At 45.7% G+C, this 13,091-nt stretch overlaps 1 protein-coding gene across 4 annotated transcripts in view; it reads left to right on the top strand.

Moving 5' to 3' along the window:
* Positions 1-13,091, top strand: part of LOC140389792 (sodium-driven chloride bicarbonate exchanger-like) — a 548,473-nt gene that overhangs the window by 419,130 nt on the left and 116,252 nt on the right. For all 4 annotated transcript variants that reach the window (XM_072474332.1, XM_072474325.1, XM_072474340.1 and 1 more), the window contains 3 exons: positions 5,753-5,914; positions 11,392-11,505; positions 12,921-13,082. In XM_072474332.1, the coding sequence (XP_072330433.1) occupies positions 5,753-5,914; positions 11,392-11,505; positions 12,921-13,082 (438 nt within the window). The remainder of the gene's footprint in view (positions 1-5,752; positions 5,915-11,391; positions 11,506-12,920; positions 13,083-13,091) is intronic.

Below are 13,091 nucleotides of genomic sequence, written 5' to 3'. Positions count from 1 at the left end.
GAATGATGTCAGAGGGGATGTGTGCCAGGACACAGCGCTTCAGCAGCTGTTGCTTTCGAATGCTGAGCTTGTCAATTAACAATTGTCGAAACCCTCCCCTTCCCTCCCTCCCTTCTTCCGTCCCTTCCCCCTCCCTTCTTCCCTTCCTTCCCCCTTCTCTCCCTCCCCCTTTACAAATAGACAGAACCGTGGTGTTTAAGTGAGAAAATATATTTTATTGCAAGAAATTTGTAAAAGTTGAGGTAGTTTTATGTCCCTGATAAACTTAAATGTTAACTGGTTTCAAGTTTTGTATTTGTAAAATTAGTTTTGTTAATAAAAGTTTTACATTAAACCTTACAAGCTTCTACAAATGTACTGAACCATCAGAACACAACATTTAATTGAGACAATTATTAATGAATAAGATAATTGAAGTAAACAAGGCAGAAATATATTTAACACGGATAACACAGTGGCACACTAGGTAGCACTGCTGTCTCACAATACCAGAGACCCATATTCAATTCGGACCTTGGGTGACTGTGTGGTGTTTGTACATTCTCCCCGTATCTGCATATGTTCCTAGTGCCATAGAATTCCTGCAGTTCAGGAGGCCATTCAGCCCACCAAGTCTGTACTGACTCTCTGAAAGAGTACCCTACCTGGGTCCATTCCCAGCCCTATCCCCAGAGCCTATCCTCTACATCCCTGGATCTAAGGGGAAACATAGCATGGCCAATCCACCGAACGCACACATTATTGGCCTGTGGCAGGAAACCAGAGCTGTTACAAGGACCGTGCCAGCAAAAAGCCCTGGGACGCTTTTAAAATCTAATGACCATAATCTAAATGTACAAGGCAAGTTTTGTACACAGAGGGTAGTGGGTGCCTGGAACTCGCTGCCGGAGGAGGTGGTGGAAGCAGGGACGATAGTGACATTTAAGGGACATCTTGACAAATACATGAATAGGATGGGAATAGAGGGATACGGACCCAGGAAATGTAGAAGATTGTAGTTTAGTCGGGCAGCATGGTTGACACAGGCTTGGAGGGCCGAAGGGCCTGTTCCCGTGCTGTACTTTTCTTTGTTCTTGTTCTAAATTAAAACAGACAAACATTTTTAAGCATGCCAAACGTAAAATTACATCATAGAATTTACAGTGTAGAAGGAGGCCATTTGGCCCATTGAGTCTGCACTGGCCCTTGGAAAGAGCACCACCACCCTACCCCCGTAACCCAGTAATGCAACCGAACCTTTTTGGACACCAAGGGCAATTTAGCATGGCCAATCCACCTAACCTTAACATCTTTTGGACTGTGGGAGGAAACCGGAGAACCCGGAGGAGAACATGCAGATTCTACACAGACTTTGTGTCGGACAGTGACCCAAGCTGGGAATCGAACCTGGGACCCTGGAGCTGCGAAGCAACTATGCTAACCACTATGCTACTGTGCTGCCCAATAATAACATAATATAATATAATATAAATATATAATAATGTGGTGCAGATTTAAATCATTTCACAGATTTAAAACAACCAAACCTATGTTTACTTATAACTAATCATCTTTAGTCATAAAACAAATTTAAAATTACTTTAAAATAATTAACAACAATAGTAATGCCTGTTTAAAAGAAAGAGCAAAAAAATCCTTTAAAAAAAATAGCCTACATATCTTTAAAACGCTTTAAATTATTTAAATGCCTACCCTCAATGTGTGTTCCCAAGCTGACTGCATTATAAATGGTGAGGTTGCACTCCTCCTGCGCCATGCTGCAGCCCGCGCAGATTCTGGCGCTAGAGGACCATCATTGGGGCGGAGGTAGCACAGTGGGCTAAATAGCTGGCTTGTAATGCAGAACAATGCCAGCAGCGCGGGTTCAATTCCCGTACCGGCCTCCCCGAACAGGCGCCGGAATTTGGCGACTAGGGACTTTTCACAGTAACTTCATTAAAGCCTACTTGTGACAATAAGCGATTATTATTATTAGGTAAGTGCGTACATTTCGCTTTCGAGAAACCAGTGGCATCCAGTCGCTAGCGGGAAGTTATGGGCCATCGATTTGCTCTTACCGCCTGACACCACTACCATTGTAGAGCGACAACAACAAAATCAAGTTACTCCCTGTGAACAGATGTCAAAACCAAAAGGTGATGAGCAACAAGAAAGAGTTTTTTATTCATTTAAGGAATATACTCTTCACTGGTTAGGCCAATATTTATTGCCCATCCCTAGTTGCCCTTCAGAAGTTGGTGGTGAGTTGCGTTCTTGAACCACTGCAATCCCTGAGGTGTAGGTACACCCACAGTCCGGTTAGGGTGGGAGTTCCAGGATGTTTACCAGTGCAGTGAAGGACCGCTGATATATTTCCAAGTCAGGGTGGTGAGTGACTTGGAGGGGAACCTCCAGGTGGTGGTATTCCCAGCTATCTTCTGCTCTTGTCCTTCTAGATGGTAGTGATTGTGGGTTTGGAAGATGCTGCATAAGGAACCTTGGCGAGTTACTGCAGTGCATTTTGTAGTTGGTACACACTACTGCCACTGTTCGTCGGTGGTGGAGGTTGAATGTTTATGGAAAGGGGAGCAATCAGTGGGCTGCTTTGCCCTGGATGGTGTCGAGCTTCTTGAGTGTTTGAGCTGCACTCATCCAGGCAAGTGGAAAGTATTCCGTTACACTTCTGACTTGTGCCTTTTAGATGGTGGAGAGGCTTTGGGGGGTTAGGAGGTGAGTTATTCGCTGTAAGATTCCTAGCCTTTGACCAGCCCTAGTAGCCACAGTATTAATATGGTTAGTCCAGTTCAGTTCTGATCAATGGTAATCCCCAGGATGTTGATTGTGGGGGATTCAGCGATGATAATGCCATTGAATGTCAAGGGGCGATGCTTAGATCTTCTCATGCAGGAGATGGTCATTGCCTGGCACATGCGTGGTGCGAATGTAACTTGCCACTTGTCAGCCAGGTCAAGCTGCATTTGGACATGACTGCAGTCTTCTCTGGATCAGGTTTCATACAACTATCTGACAGCAGATGGCCCACGTACTGCACATGATTGACCTGAATTGGCACTTTGCAGGGTTGAGCTTCAAATTGAGATCCTGACTTTGTTTAGGACACAATGAACATGCTCATTATGTTCAGCAAAAGTACAATCCTGGATCATCAACTATGATTCCACATGGTTGATCTGAAAATAGCTGTTCCATGCAATTCTGAAAAACCTCACTGCCGGTGGAGACACCATATGGCATTTGGAAGAAATGGTGTCTGCCTACCGGAGACATGAATGCGGTCAATCTTGCAGATGGCAGATCCAGTAGGATTTTCAAAATCAGCTTTTCACATTTAACACACTAAATACTCTTGCTTGTGGCATGTCTGAGCTGACCTGTTCTACTGTCTTCATGGGGTGATGTGTCCTGAGCAGCTTTGTTTAAATGTACTGGGGTGATACATATCTTGACAGTACCATCCTTTTTCACTGTGGCCACCATTGCCGTAACTCATTTTGTGGCCTCTTCCACAGGGGTAATTATGTCCATTTCTGTCATCCAATGCAGCTCATTGATGACATTTTGCTTCATCGCAATAACTATCCTTGTTGGCACACTAATTGTTGGTGTGACCAAGCCATCAAATCTTAAATGGTTTATAACAGGCAACTTGTCAATTGTCTGACAATAGACCATGTCACTGTACATTGTCATCTCCGGGGTTTGAAGTTGCACAGCGGGGACTTCTGGTCCAAGTTGAATGACCCCTAATAAGATGCAGTCCTGAATCCTAGATTTGATCCTAGGTTTGAGATTTTGAGCCACAATGTGTAAGTTGTAGTTTCCCTGTACGTCGCGAAGTGACGCCACACCCTCGGTGGGGATTATCTGTCCACCGTAAGCCATGGGGTTGGACTGCTGGTTGGGATCCAGTGTTAATTCCTGATGTATTTCTCACAGTTTGTTTTTGGATAGAACATTGCACTTTCCCCATGTTGATTTTGACTTTTAACTTGGTGTTGGTCGAGATCATTTGTAGTGTAGTGAGTATTTCCCCTTTTTGATTGGCCGATTCCACACTTTCACAATAAAGTATGAATGATTGGTACTGTAATTTACTCATCCTAGTTACAAGCCTGTCCCTGGGAAAGCTACTGGCAGGTATGCTGCTGGCATAGGAGAAAGGCTGCTGTAATTTGGATCTGCAGCATTTGGCGAAGTGATTTTATTTGCCACAGTGATTACACATTTTCCAAAGGTGAAGTATTGTGTCCTGTTCGGAGGGCGCTGACCACTGCAGTTGGTGCAGGGAACCCCCTGAACTGAAAATACTTCAGTGGCCCACTGAAATGGTGTCATTTCCACTGAAACTCTTTACGCGGTGCTTCAGAATGTTCATCAATTGTTCATACAGGCTACTGGCTGAGCAGTTGATACAGAGATCCCACAGTACTGCAATACTTCAGTTTCCCTCCTAAACTGTGCTGCTTCACCCTGAATTTGCTGTTTGATCTCTTGGACTGCTCGTTTAAAATGCACATTTCTAACACAGACTGTAAACTCAGGGCCTTCTGTTTCAGTAACTGTTTTCAGAGTACATTGTTTTCTATGCCTGCTACCAACCGATCTCTAACGAATTTGTCAGTAAACGCTCCAAATACACAGTTTTTCTGCTAAGACCTTTAGTGTGTCCGCATAGGACTGAACAGTTTCTGATTAGTAGAATGAAAAATGTGACCGTCTAAAATTATGTTTTTAAGCAGGGAGCTGTAGGATAATTGCAGGGTCCTCCATACCTTCTTCCAAATTGATTTTAAACAATCTAAACTTCACGATCGCAGCAGAACCTGCTAAGTTCAGCAGAGTATAGAGTTGTACCTTTTTGTTTATTTCAGACAGCGCTGCGGCACAGAAGATGATCCATTCCTCTTTGAATCAGTCCCAATTGTCCACCTCATTCTCATTGAAGGGAAGTCAGCCTTTGTTTCACAGTCCCTGTGCCATACTGCCGGCCCTGACGCATGTAATTCTGTGTAGCCCGCTAAATCCACGATTGCACACAAGGGACTGTCAACAAGTGGGAGGTTTATTGACTAATCATACAAACTCTTTATTATCACATCTACTCTGCCTGAGGCACTGGGGAATTCTGACCAGCTCTATCCTGATGACGGTCCACACGACCGCGTAGTCACATAACAACCCGCTCAACAAAACTGATTGCATTTCAAATCCAAACAGAGTGGAATGCTCTGCAAGTAATCAACCTACTACTACATTTGTCAGGTCCATTTTCAGGCATTCTGAGTGGCTGCATACAACAGGTATTAGGCCATTTGTATATGTTAAGTAGGGGCATAGCACCTGTCAAAAGATTTCCTATCCCTGAGCAAAGGGAACCAATTGCAATGTCAGCTTGCATGGAGGTAGATAGTCAGGCTATTTTGTGGAAATCAGGCCATGAAACCAGAAGGTGGGTTTCATGACAGATACACTTAGAAATACAGGAGGAAAGACAAAAGCAAAACTTCTGAAAATGCAGGTTCAAAGCTAGAAATAAATACAGCTTAACCAGTCTAGCACAAAGTGGAGGTACAAAATATTTTTCCAACACAAACATTGCCAGAAGAATTAAAGTACTTAATTTATTCTGTCATTTAATGACATAATTGCTAATTGTGGTACTGTACATTTATCAACATGACCAGCTCAAAGATTTTCAAAATTCTGTTGCACTCAATTTGTGAGCTACTGACTGTACATGTTTTTGTTTTAGGAATGCATAAAATTTCATGGAAACTTTCTTGGGACAGCCTGTGGACAGCATGGCCCGTACGTTCCAGATGTTGTGTTTTGGTCAATTATACTGTTCTTTTCCACATGTACATTATCACATTTCCTGAAGCAATTTAAGACCAGCCGGTACTTTCCTACTAAGGTAAATGTTTTTATGATAATGTTTTGAAACGGTCTTTGTGAAAAATGCTTGACAATACTCTCTTGCTGAGGGAAGTAGAAGGTCTTTCAGTGATTTTCATCATAGTTATAAAATGTATAACATGCACAATGCTCAGTGTGACTTATATTTTTACATTATGGTTGCAAATAACTCATTCAAGATTTTTCATGAACTTGGTGCCTCTTTCAATTTGCTGCTCATTAGAACAGAAAGCATTGCCATCTAGTGCATAATCAGAAGAATAACAGTTATTTGAAAGCAAGTGAGGATTAGAAATTGGAGATATAGTTTGAAGATATAATTACCAGTGCTTTGAAATTAATTTTCAACTTTGATTTGCTTCTTGGCAATTGAATGAGTTGTAGTCAGTCCTATTTGCTGAGCTAGCAGATTGTGGTATGAAGTTTGGCTCATTCATGTGTGGTCTTTCAATGCTTTTGAGTGCCTTTTGCTTCCAAAGCCACGTCGTTGGCATGTGCCTGGCTTCAGACTGCATCACCCCGGCATAGGAAGCAGGTTGGACTGGCGGGCTGACAGCCAACAAGGACATTGGCAGGGAGATATTGGTGGGAAGACGCACGCTGACATTTCGAGAGGGGACAGTGGGTTTGTGCTCCATGACACCACTATCATGCACCCTAGGCCGCATGTCAGCACACCTAGTCATCTGTCTGAGGCCAAGTTGCTGGACTGCTATGACACCCTAAAATTCGCTTTGAACATCGTTGCCTACATCCGTGAGACACCAGTCTGGCAATGAGCTGAGCTTGACTCTTTAGTCTGAACTTCCACTGCAATACCCAGATGTTAGACAACTTCCCTTGTGCTGCAATTTCTGTTCAGTGGCTTCTCTTGAGGTGTAATGGAGGCTAGGACATTGGCCATCAGAGACGATTGTGTTAGGTCCGTAATTGTGCGAATGGAATTTGCCATCCCTCTAGTTCTGGAAGGAATGGTCCCTTGGCTGCAGTCGAAGGCAGATTAGATAAGGAGTAACCATCATCTGCGATGGTTTCAGCCTCACTGCTGGCCAAGACCTCAGTGATAGTTACATCAATGATGACAATCATTTCCCCCATTGGGGTAAGGGCATGCAGCTGTTTCTATCTCCTACTGGTTAGTTTCTGCTGCCTCTGGTTATGCACCACATTGATCTGCAAGAGAGGAAAGTGTATCACTATGTGGTGCAATGTGTTTGAGTGGCAAGGCTGCCATGATTGAATGGCTGACCATGTGGGCAAGCAATGCAACAAAGGTATGGGGGTGAGATGAAATTATGAATGTCAAGCATGTGCAGTAATTGATAGAGATTGTTGGTAGGTGAATGATGAGATGTGGTCCATTGAACAGTGTGTAAAGTTAGTGATGCAGTTTAGTCAGATATGGCATTTGAAGATGTAATCATTGGCCATGACTGCTTATTTGAGGTCATGAAACATTCTGTGGAAAATGCATCTAGTAATTGGGGCTAGGCATTGACCGCCACATCAGCCTGGTCAAATTCCCTGTACAAAGTTTGTTTTGAGGGCTTATCACATCTCCCCTCTCTACTAACCACACCAAAGCCTCTATTATGGTGTAAGAAAATCTAGGGGCGAGATTCTCCGACCCCCCGCCGGGTCGGAGAATCGCCGGGGGCAGGCGTGAATCCCGCCCCTGCCGGCTGCCGAATTCTCCGGCACCGGATATTCGGCGGGGGCGGGAATCGCGGCGCGCCGGTTGGCGGGCCCCCCCCACCACGATTCTCCGGCCCGGATGGGCCGAAGTCCCGCCGCTAAAATGCCTGTCCCACTGGCGTAGATTAAACTACCTACCTTACCGGTGGGACAAGACGGCGCAGGCGGGCTCCGGGGTCCTGGGGGGGGCGCGGGGCGATCTGGCCCCGGGGGGTGCCCCCACGGTGGCCTGGCCCGCGATCGGGGCCCACCGATCCGCGGGGGGGCCTGTGCTGTGGGGGCACTCTTTCCCTTCCGCCTTCGCCACGATCTCCACCATGGCGGAGGCGGAAGAGACTCCCTCCACTGCGCATGCGCGGGAATGCCGTCAGCGCCCGCTAATGCTCCCGCGCATGCGCCACCCGGAGATGTCATTTCCGTGCCAGCTGGCGGGGCACCAAAGGCCTTTTCCACCAGCTGGCGGGGCAGAAATTCGCCCGGCGCGGGCCTAGCCCCTTAAGGTTGGGGCTCGGCCCCCCGAGATACGGAGCATTCCGCACCTTTGGGGCGGCGCGATGCCCGACTGATTTGCGCCGTTTTGGGCGCCAGTCGACGGACATCGCGCCGATACCGGAGAATTCCGCCCCTAGGTGTCTACACTGTGCCCTGTTTCCATTATCAAATGTTCCCCATGTCATAATCATTTTGAGAATGACTTCCAGTACTTGCTCCAGCCACATGCACTGTATCGTTAAGAGGTGCAAGCTAGTTTTAGTGCAGGCTAGCTTTAACTTGTGTTAACTTCCACAATTTTCACCCACTGTACAGGCTTGAGAAACAATAGGTGCTATGTAATCCTGCATTGCAATCCTCACGCCTGTTTTTAGATTCTTTTATGGTATGTCAGTCTTTCATGGCTGCTGAAGTGCTGTTCTCTTCCACCATGACTTGCAGAGAAACAGCCATGACAAGAAGGAGAGAATGGCATTGGGGTGCAGCAATTTCCGAAGTCCAAGGAAAGTACTGCTGCACAGGCTGGACCCTGGGTTGCAAGAAAGCTCACCGCTTCCAGCGTGAGATGCTCCACCTCCAAACAAGTTTTTAATTAGAAACATTTAAAAAATAAATTACAGCTTGTTTGCGCATTGGGGGCTGCATTTTTCCAGGGGTGGAAAAAAAGATGTCGGAAAATCTCCGGGTCCCAAACCTGTCACTGAGGGAGGAGAAACATTCAATCATTGGGTTTTTTATGAGGTGCCCACTTAATTGGCCTGGATCCAATTAAGGATGGCTGGTACACTTTCAAAGCTGCAGGGTCAATGGAAGGTAAGGAGTGGAAGGTGCCAATGGAGGCACCTTGGGCATAATGTAATAGAAAGGTTTCTGAGTGTTATTTGTGGCGGGTTTTGTTGGGAGTTTCCTGCAGTCTCTGTCAGCGAGTTCCCCACCATTATCTAACCACACATAGTCACTTTTTGGGTCCTGGGGAGTTTCTCCTCCATCAAGCCCACACTTGGAATTATTTTCATCACTGGGGAGCTGAACGCATTGGCCAGACCGGCTCCTCAAAGATCAGATAACCTTTTTGAAAGGGTGCCCCAATCTCCAAGTGGGCGTGTGGGTCCCCCACGCCCCCACCCATAGTCAATGTCACCCCCCATACACATGGGTATTATCTCCCCCCCCCCCCTCACCCCCGCAAGTGATTATACCCAGCCCCCTCCCCTTTCAGGCCATCCCTAACTCCCTTTTGCCCCTCCCCTTCCAGGACCCCCACCCTTCAGCCCCCTCCAAGCCTTCCAGCGGCCTCTTCATCCAGCACTGCACATCCCTCACCCTCTTTCCACCCTCCTTTCATGGCATGGCCCCGTCAGGCCCTGACTCTTGGCAGAGCCACCCTGACATCTGGGTACCCTGGCACTCGCACCCTGTCAGTGCTCCTGCTGGCTTTACAGTGTGGCAATGCCAAGGTATGTGCGTCCCAGGGGGTAACCTTGCACTATCCCTGACCACCCAGGGGCCTCCGATGGTGGCGTTCCGCCTGGTCCAATAGACCATTACTGAATGGCGCCCGATTGGGGACTCCCTGAGGAGGCTGGTAGATGCCAGAAGCCTGTTAGATCCCAGGTCAGCACGTTGAAGCAGGTTTTAAATCTACTTAGGCGTGCGAGGCTTGGTGCCACCCATTGTGGGCGGGATCCTGATGGTGGCACCACACGAGACTTGGGTAGATCTCGCGAGTAGTGCTGGCTGTCGGGAAGCCTGCAGGAGGCCTCTCCCATTTGGGCGCAATGCGGCCGATAGACCACGACACTTGACTGTAACTTTTAAAAACTTTTAATGGAAAAGTAGTTATTGTAGCCAGGCTACCACACTCTTGGTTCCCGCTCTCACCCCCCTCACGCTCTCTTTCACACAGTCTCTAGTCACTCACCTACTCAGATACCAGTGGGTGTGCAACATTGAAATTGAGGTCACCATGGCTTCACGAGCTCCAGGGCTCCAGAGGTCGTGACCGGTTTCAAGGTCAGGGCTGAGGTCACCCACCACCCAGCCTGCCAGCTCCGGTCACGACCCTACCCCCCCCCCACCGTCTCAAGCCTGACAACTCTGAGCACCCACCATCTATTGAATTTGCCTGTTGCTCTGTGCAACCCAGCCAGGAACCGAGGCAATAAAAACCCACTCGGCAACTGATGATGTGTTGCTCGCCCAATCCGATTGCTTCCCCCTTACATTGGCTGCGTATAGGCAGCCACTGGTGAGCCTATCATTAGCCAATGCATGGAGAAACCAGCCTGTGATTGGGTGAGAGGGCTTTGAGCATTTTTCAAAATTCTGTGCCGGAAACCTTGGACGGTTGACTCCAACGATGTAGCAGGCTGGATAAAAATGCCTGGGGGGATTGCTCCCAGCCCATGGGCCGAGTTTTGGACAACCCTGATCTGGAGCCCTCATGATTTTTAATACCTCATGCTATTGACTCTGGGCTGGTGTAGTATCTAATAGTCCAGTAGTTGGCGAGCAGTCAGATAAGTAGTCTAAGGTTTTGGCACATATAAGGTTAATGTGAGATTGAGCACAGTACTGCCCACATAGTGATGTAAGAGAGCACATGACCTGTATCCAGGGTCATTCCAGTGTTGTACAGAGCTGTGTGTACCAGCAATCATGGAGACAACCCCTAGCTTGTAACTCTTACTGCATAATTGTAAATAGTTGTAGGAGACGGTAAAGATTAAGTTAACCAACGTATGATTATGAAAGATTCTCCCGACCTACCGAACTGTACCCAACACCCTACAACAATTTGGTTGTGAGGAGAATCCAGTTGTAGAGAGGAAGGAGACCATGGCAGAAGTAGCTCACATTGTTCACTGTGGAGTCTGGAGGACTACCAATTCCTCTCTGGGCCTACAAAAACAATTTGTTAGCTTTGTGGGACTCACTGTCATACCCAGATCAATGTCGCCCATGAGACTGGAAGAGGTTCAAAGAGAGGGTCAAAGTCCCTGATCTAAAGGGGTAATTGAACTTTTGTCTCTTTTCCCTCCTCCCATGTCATTTTTCTGTTCATTCCTGCATGTTGGTGCAGTGTCCCATCCCCAGTCAATGCTGGCATCACTCCTAAGCGTATGTGAAGTGTCCAAACCTTTACTTTCATTTTTAGCTTTAGTCTAGACATGGAACACCTAACTTACAATATTCATGCATTTGTGTAACTAATACTTCACTCTTATTCCCAGTAAATAATTGAATCCTTTTAAAGTATGAGTGATAAGATTTACTTTCTTGTCACAGGTACGCTCAGCAGTCAGTGATTTTGCTGTTTTTCTTAGTATTGCAACTATGGTTTTAATTGATTATGGACTTGGGATCCCATCGCCAAAGCTCCAAGTTCCCAGTGTTTTCAAGGTAACATATCTAATTAATTTTGCAAGTTACTTTAAAATGGCATTTTCTTTATCCGTTTTTAAGAAATGGAACCAGAGACGTTTACAGCACACAAATGATCATTAGACCCATAGAGCTTACTTTTTCTAGGTGGTAGAGGCAGGTTTGGAAGTGAGGGTGCAGGGAAGGTACCAAGAAGCTCTTTCAGGAATACTCCACATTACTGTCTCGCATCCAGGTGATCTTACCAGGTGCAGGCTGAGATTGCTCTATGGACATTGAAGCTAATTAAGGCCCCAATAAAGGCTATTTTCCCCCAACTTTGTAACTTCCCTGGCATTGTACTGTACCGGGACTGTATCGGGAGTCCGGCAATGGATCAGAGTCAGCTTCGCAGTGAGAGGGCTGAGTTCCAACTCAGTCGAGAGTTTACATTTATTTGCCGACAGTAATTCTCAAAGAAAATCTATCCCCAAGCAGTGAGCAATTTTGTTCTCCTGGAGAAAGACCGTGAAAGTTTAATCTGGAAAATTAAATTAAAAATTAAGAGACAACAAACATAGAAGACAGTGAGGTTCAGAAGCTGAAATCTGAACAGACTGCGTGGGATTTTCTGGAACGTCACAACATCCGGATCTTCCGCTACCATCCAAGGCGATCCCCCCACTTGGCGGGTTCCCCGACGGTGCGGATGAAGAGCAACGCAAATGGGCATTGACTTCGGTGAGACTGGAAGATCCCACCAGTGAACATAGGTGAGCTGCCTCCACCACTGTAAAACCCACCGCCACAATGAAAAATCTCCTCTTGTCGACGGAATTTTGAATTATAATTATTGTAAGAAGAAACATGGCGAAAAGATTGTAAAAGTAACCTTTCATGGATATGGATTCAGCAGTATACTATTTCTGAGATGAATTTGTGAATTTAACTGGACAATGGGGGGATAATTATTGTGTGATTGAATGTGGTAAGATAGTTATTAAGATATGTAACATATTGTGAGTTGTAATATTTTAAATGGGATAGTCGAAAAAATATCAGGAGGGTGACGTATGTTCATTTCTTCCTGAAGGGAGCTGGTTTGAAAATTCAGTCCAGAAACAATATATTTTAGAATAAAACATTTAGCTTTAGGAACTACAGATTTAAGTAGATAATTTGGGGCTGTAACAAGATCATAACGGATGGCATAAGAATATTCCCTGTGACTTAAAAATAATTGACAGATAAAGGTTTTCTACTTGCTGGCCGTGGAGCAATCTCATTTCAACAAAGTTTTTCCTCACAGTTATAAAGCTTGGCAAGTGATATAAATATTTAGCAAAAAAATTTACAGGAAAGGAGGAAAAAAAGATACTCTTAAGATGTATCAAAAATTGACTTCATTGCAAATATTTTGATTTTGATTTTCGACATGATTTTTCTTGTTGTAGCCAACTAGAGATGACCGTGGTTGGTTAATTAATCCTCTGGGTCCAAATCCATGGTGGACAATAATAGCAGCTTTTATTCCAGCCCTACTTTGTACTATACTAATCTTCATGGACCAGCAGATCACTGCAGTTATTATAAACAGGAAGGAACACAAATTGAAGGTGAATGTA

This window comes from Scyliorhinus torazame, chromosome 2 (genome assembly GCF_047496885.1).
Source record: "Scyliorhinus torazame isolate Kashiwa2021f chromosome 2, sScyTor2.1, whole genome shotgun sequence".
NCBI classification, from domain to species: Eukaryota; Metazoa; Chordata; class Chondrichthyes; order Carcharhiniformes; family Scyliorhinidae; genus Scyliorhinus; species Scyliorhinus torazame.
The sequence above is the reverse complement of the archived record's forward strand: the minus strand, read 5'-3'. Positions and strand labels throughout refer to the sequence as shown.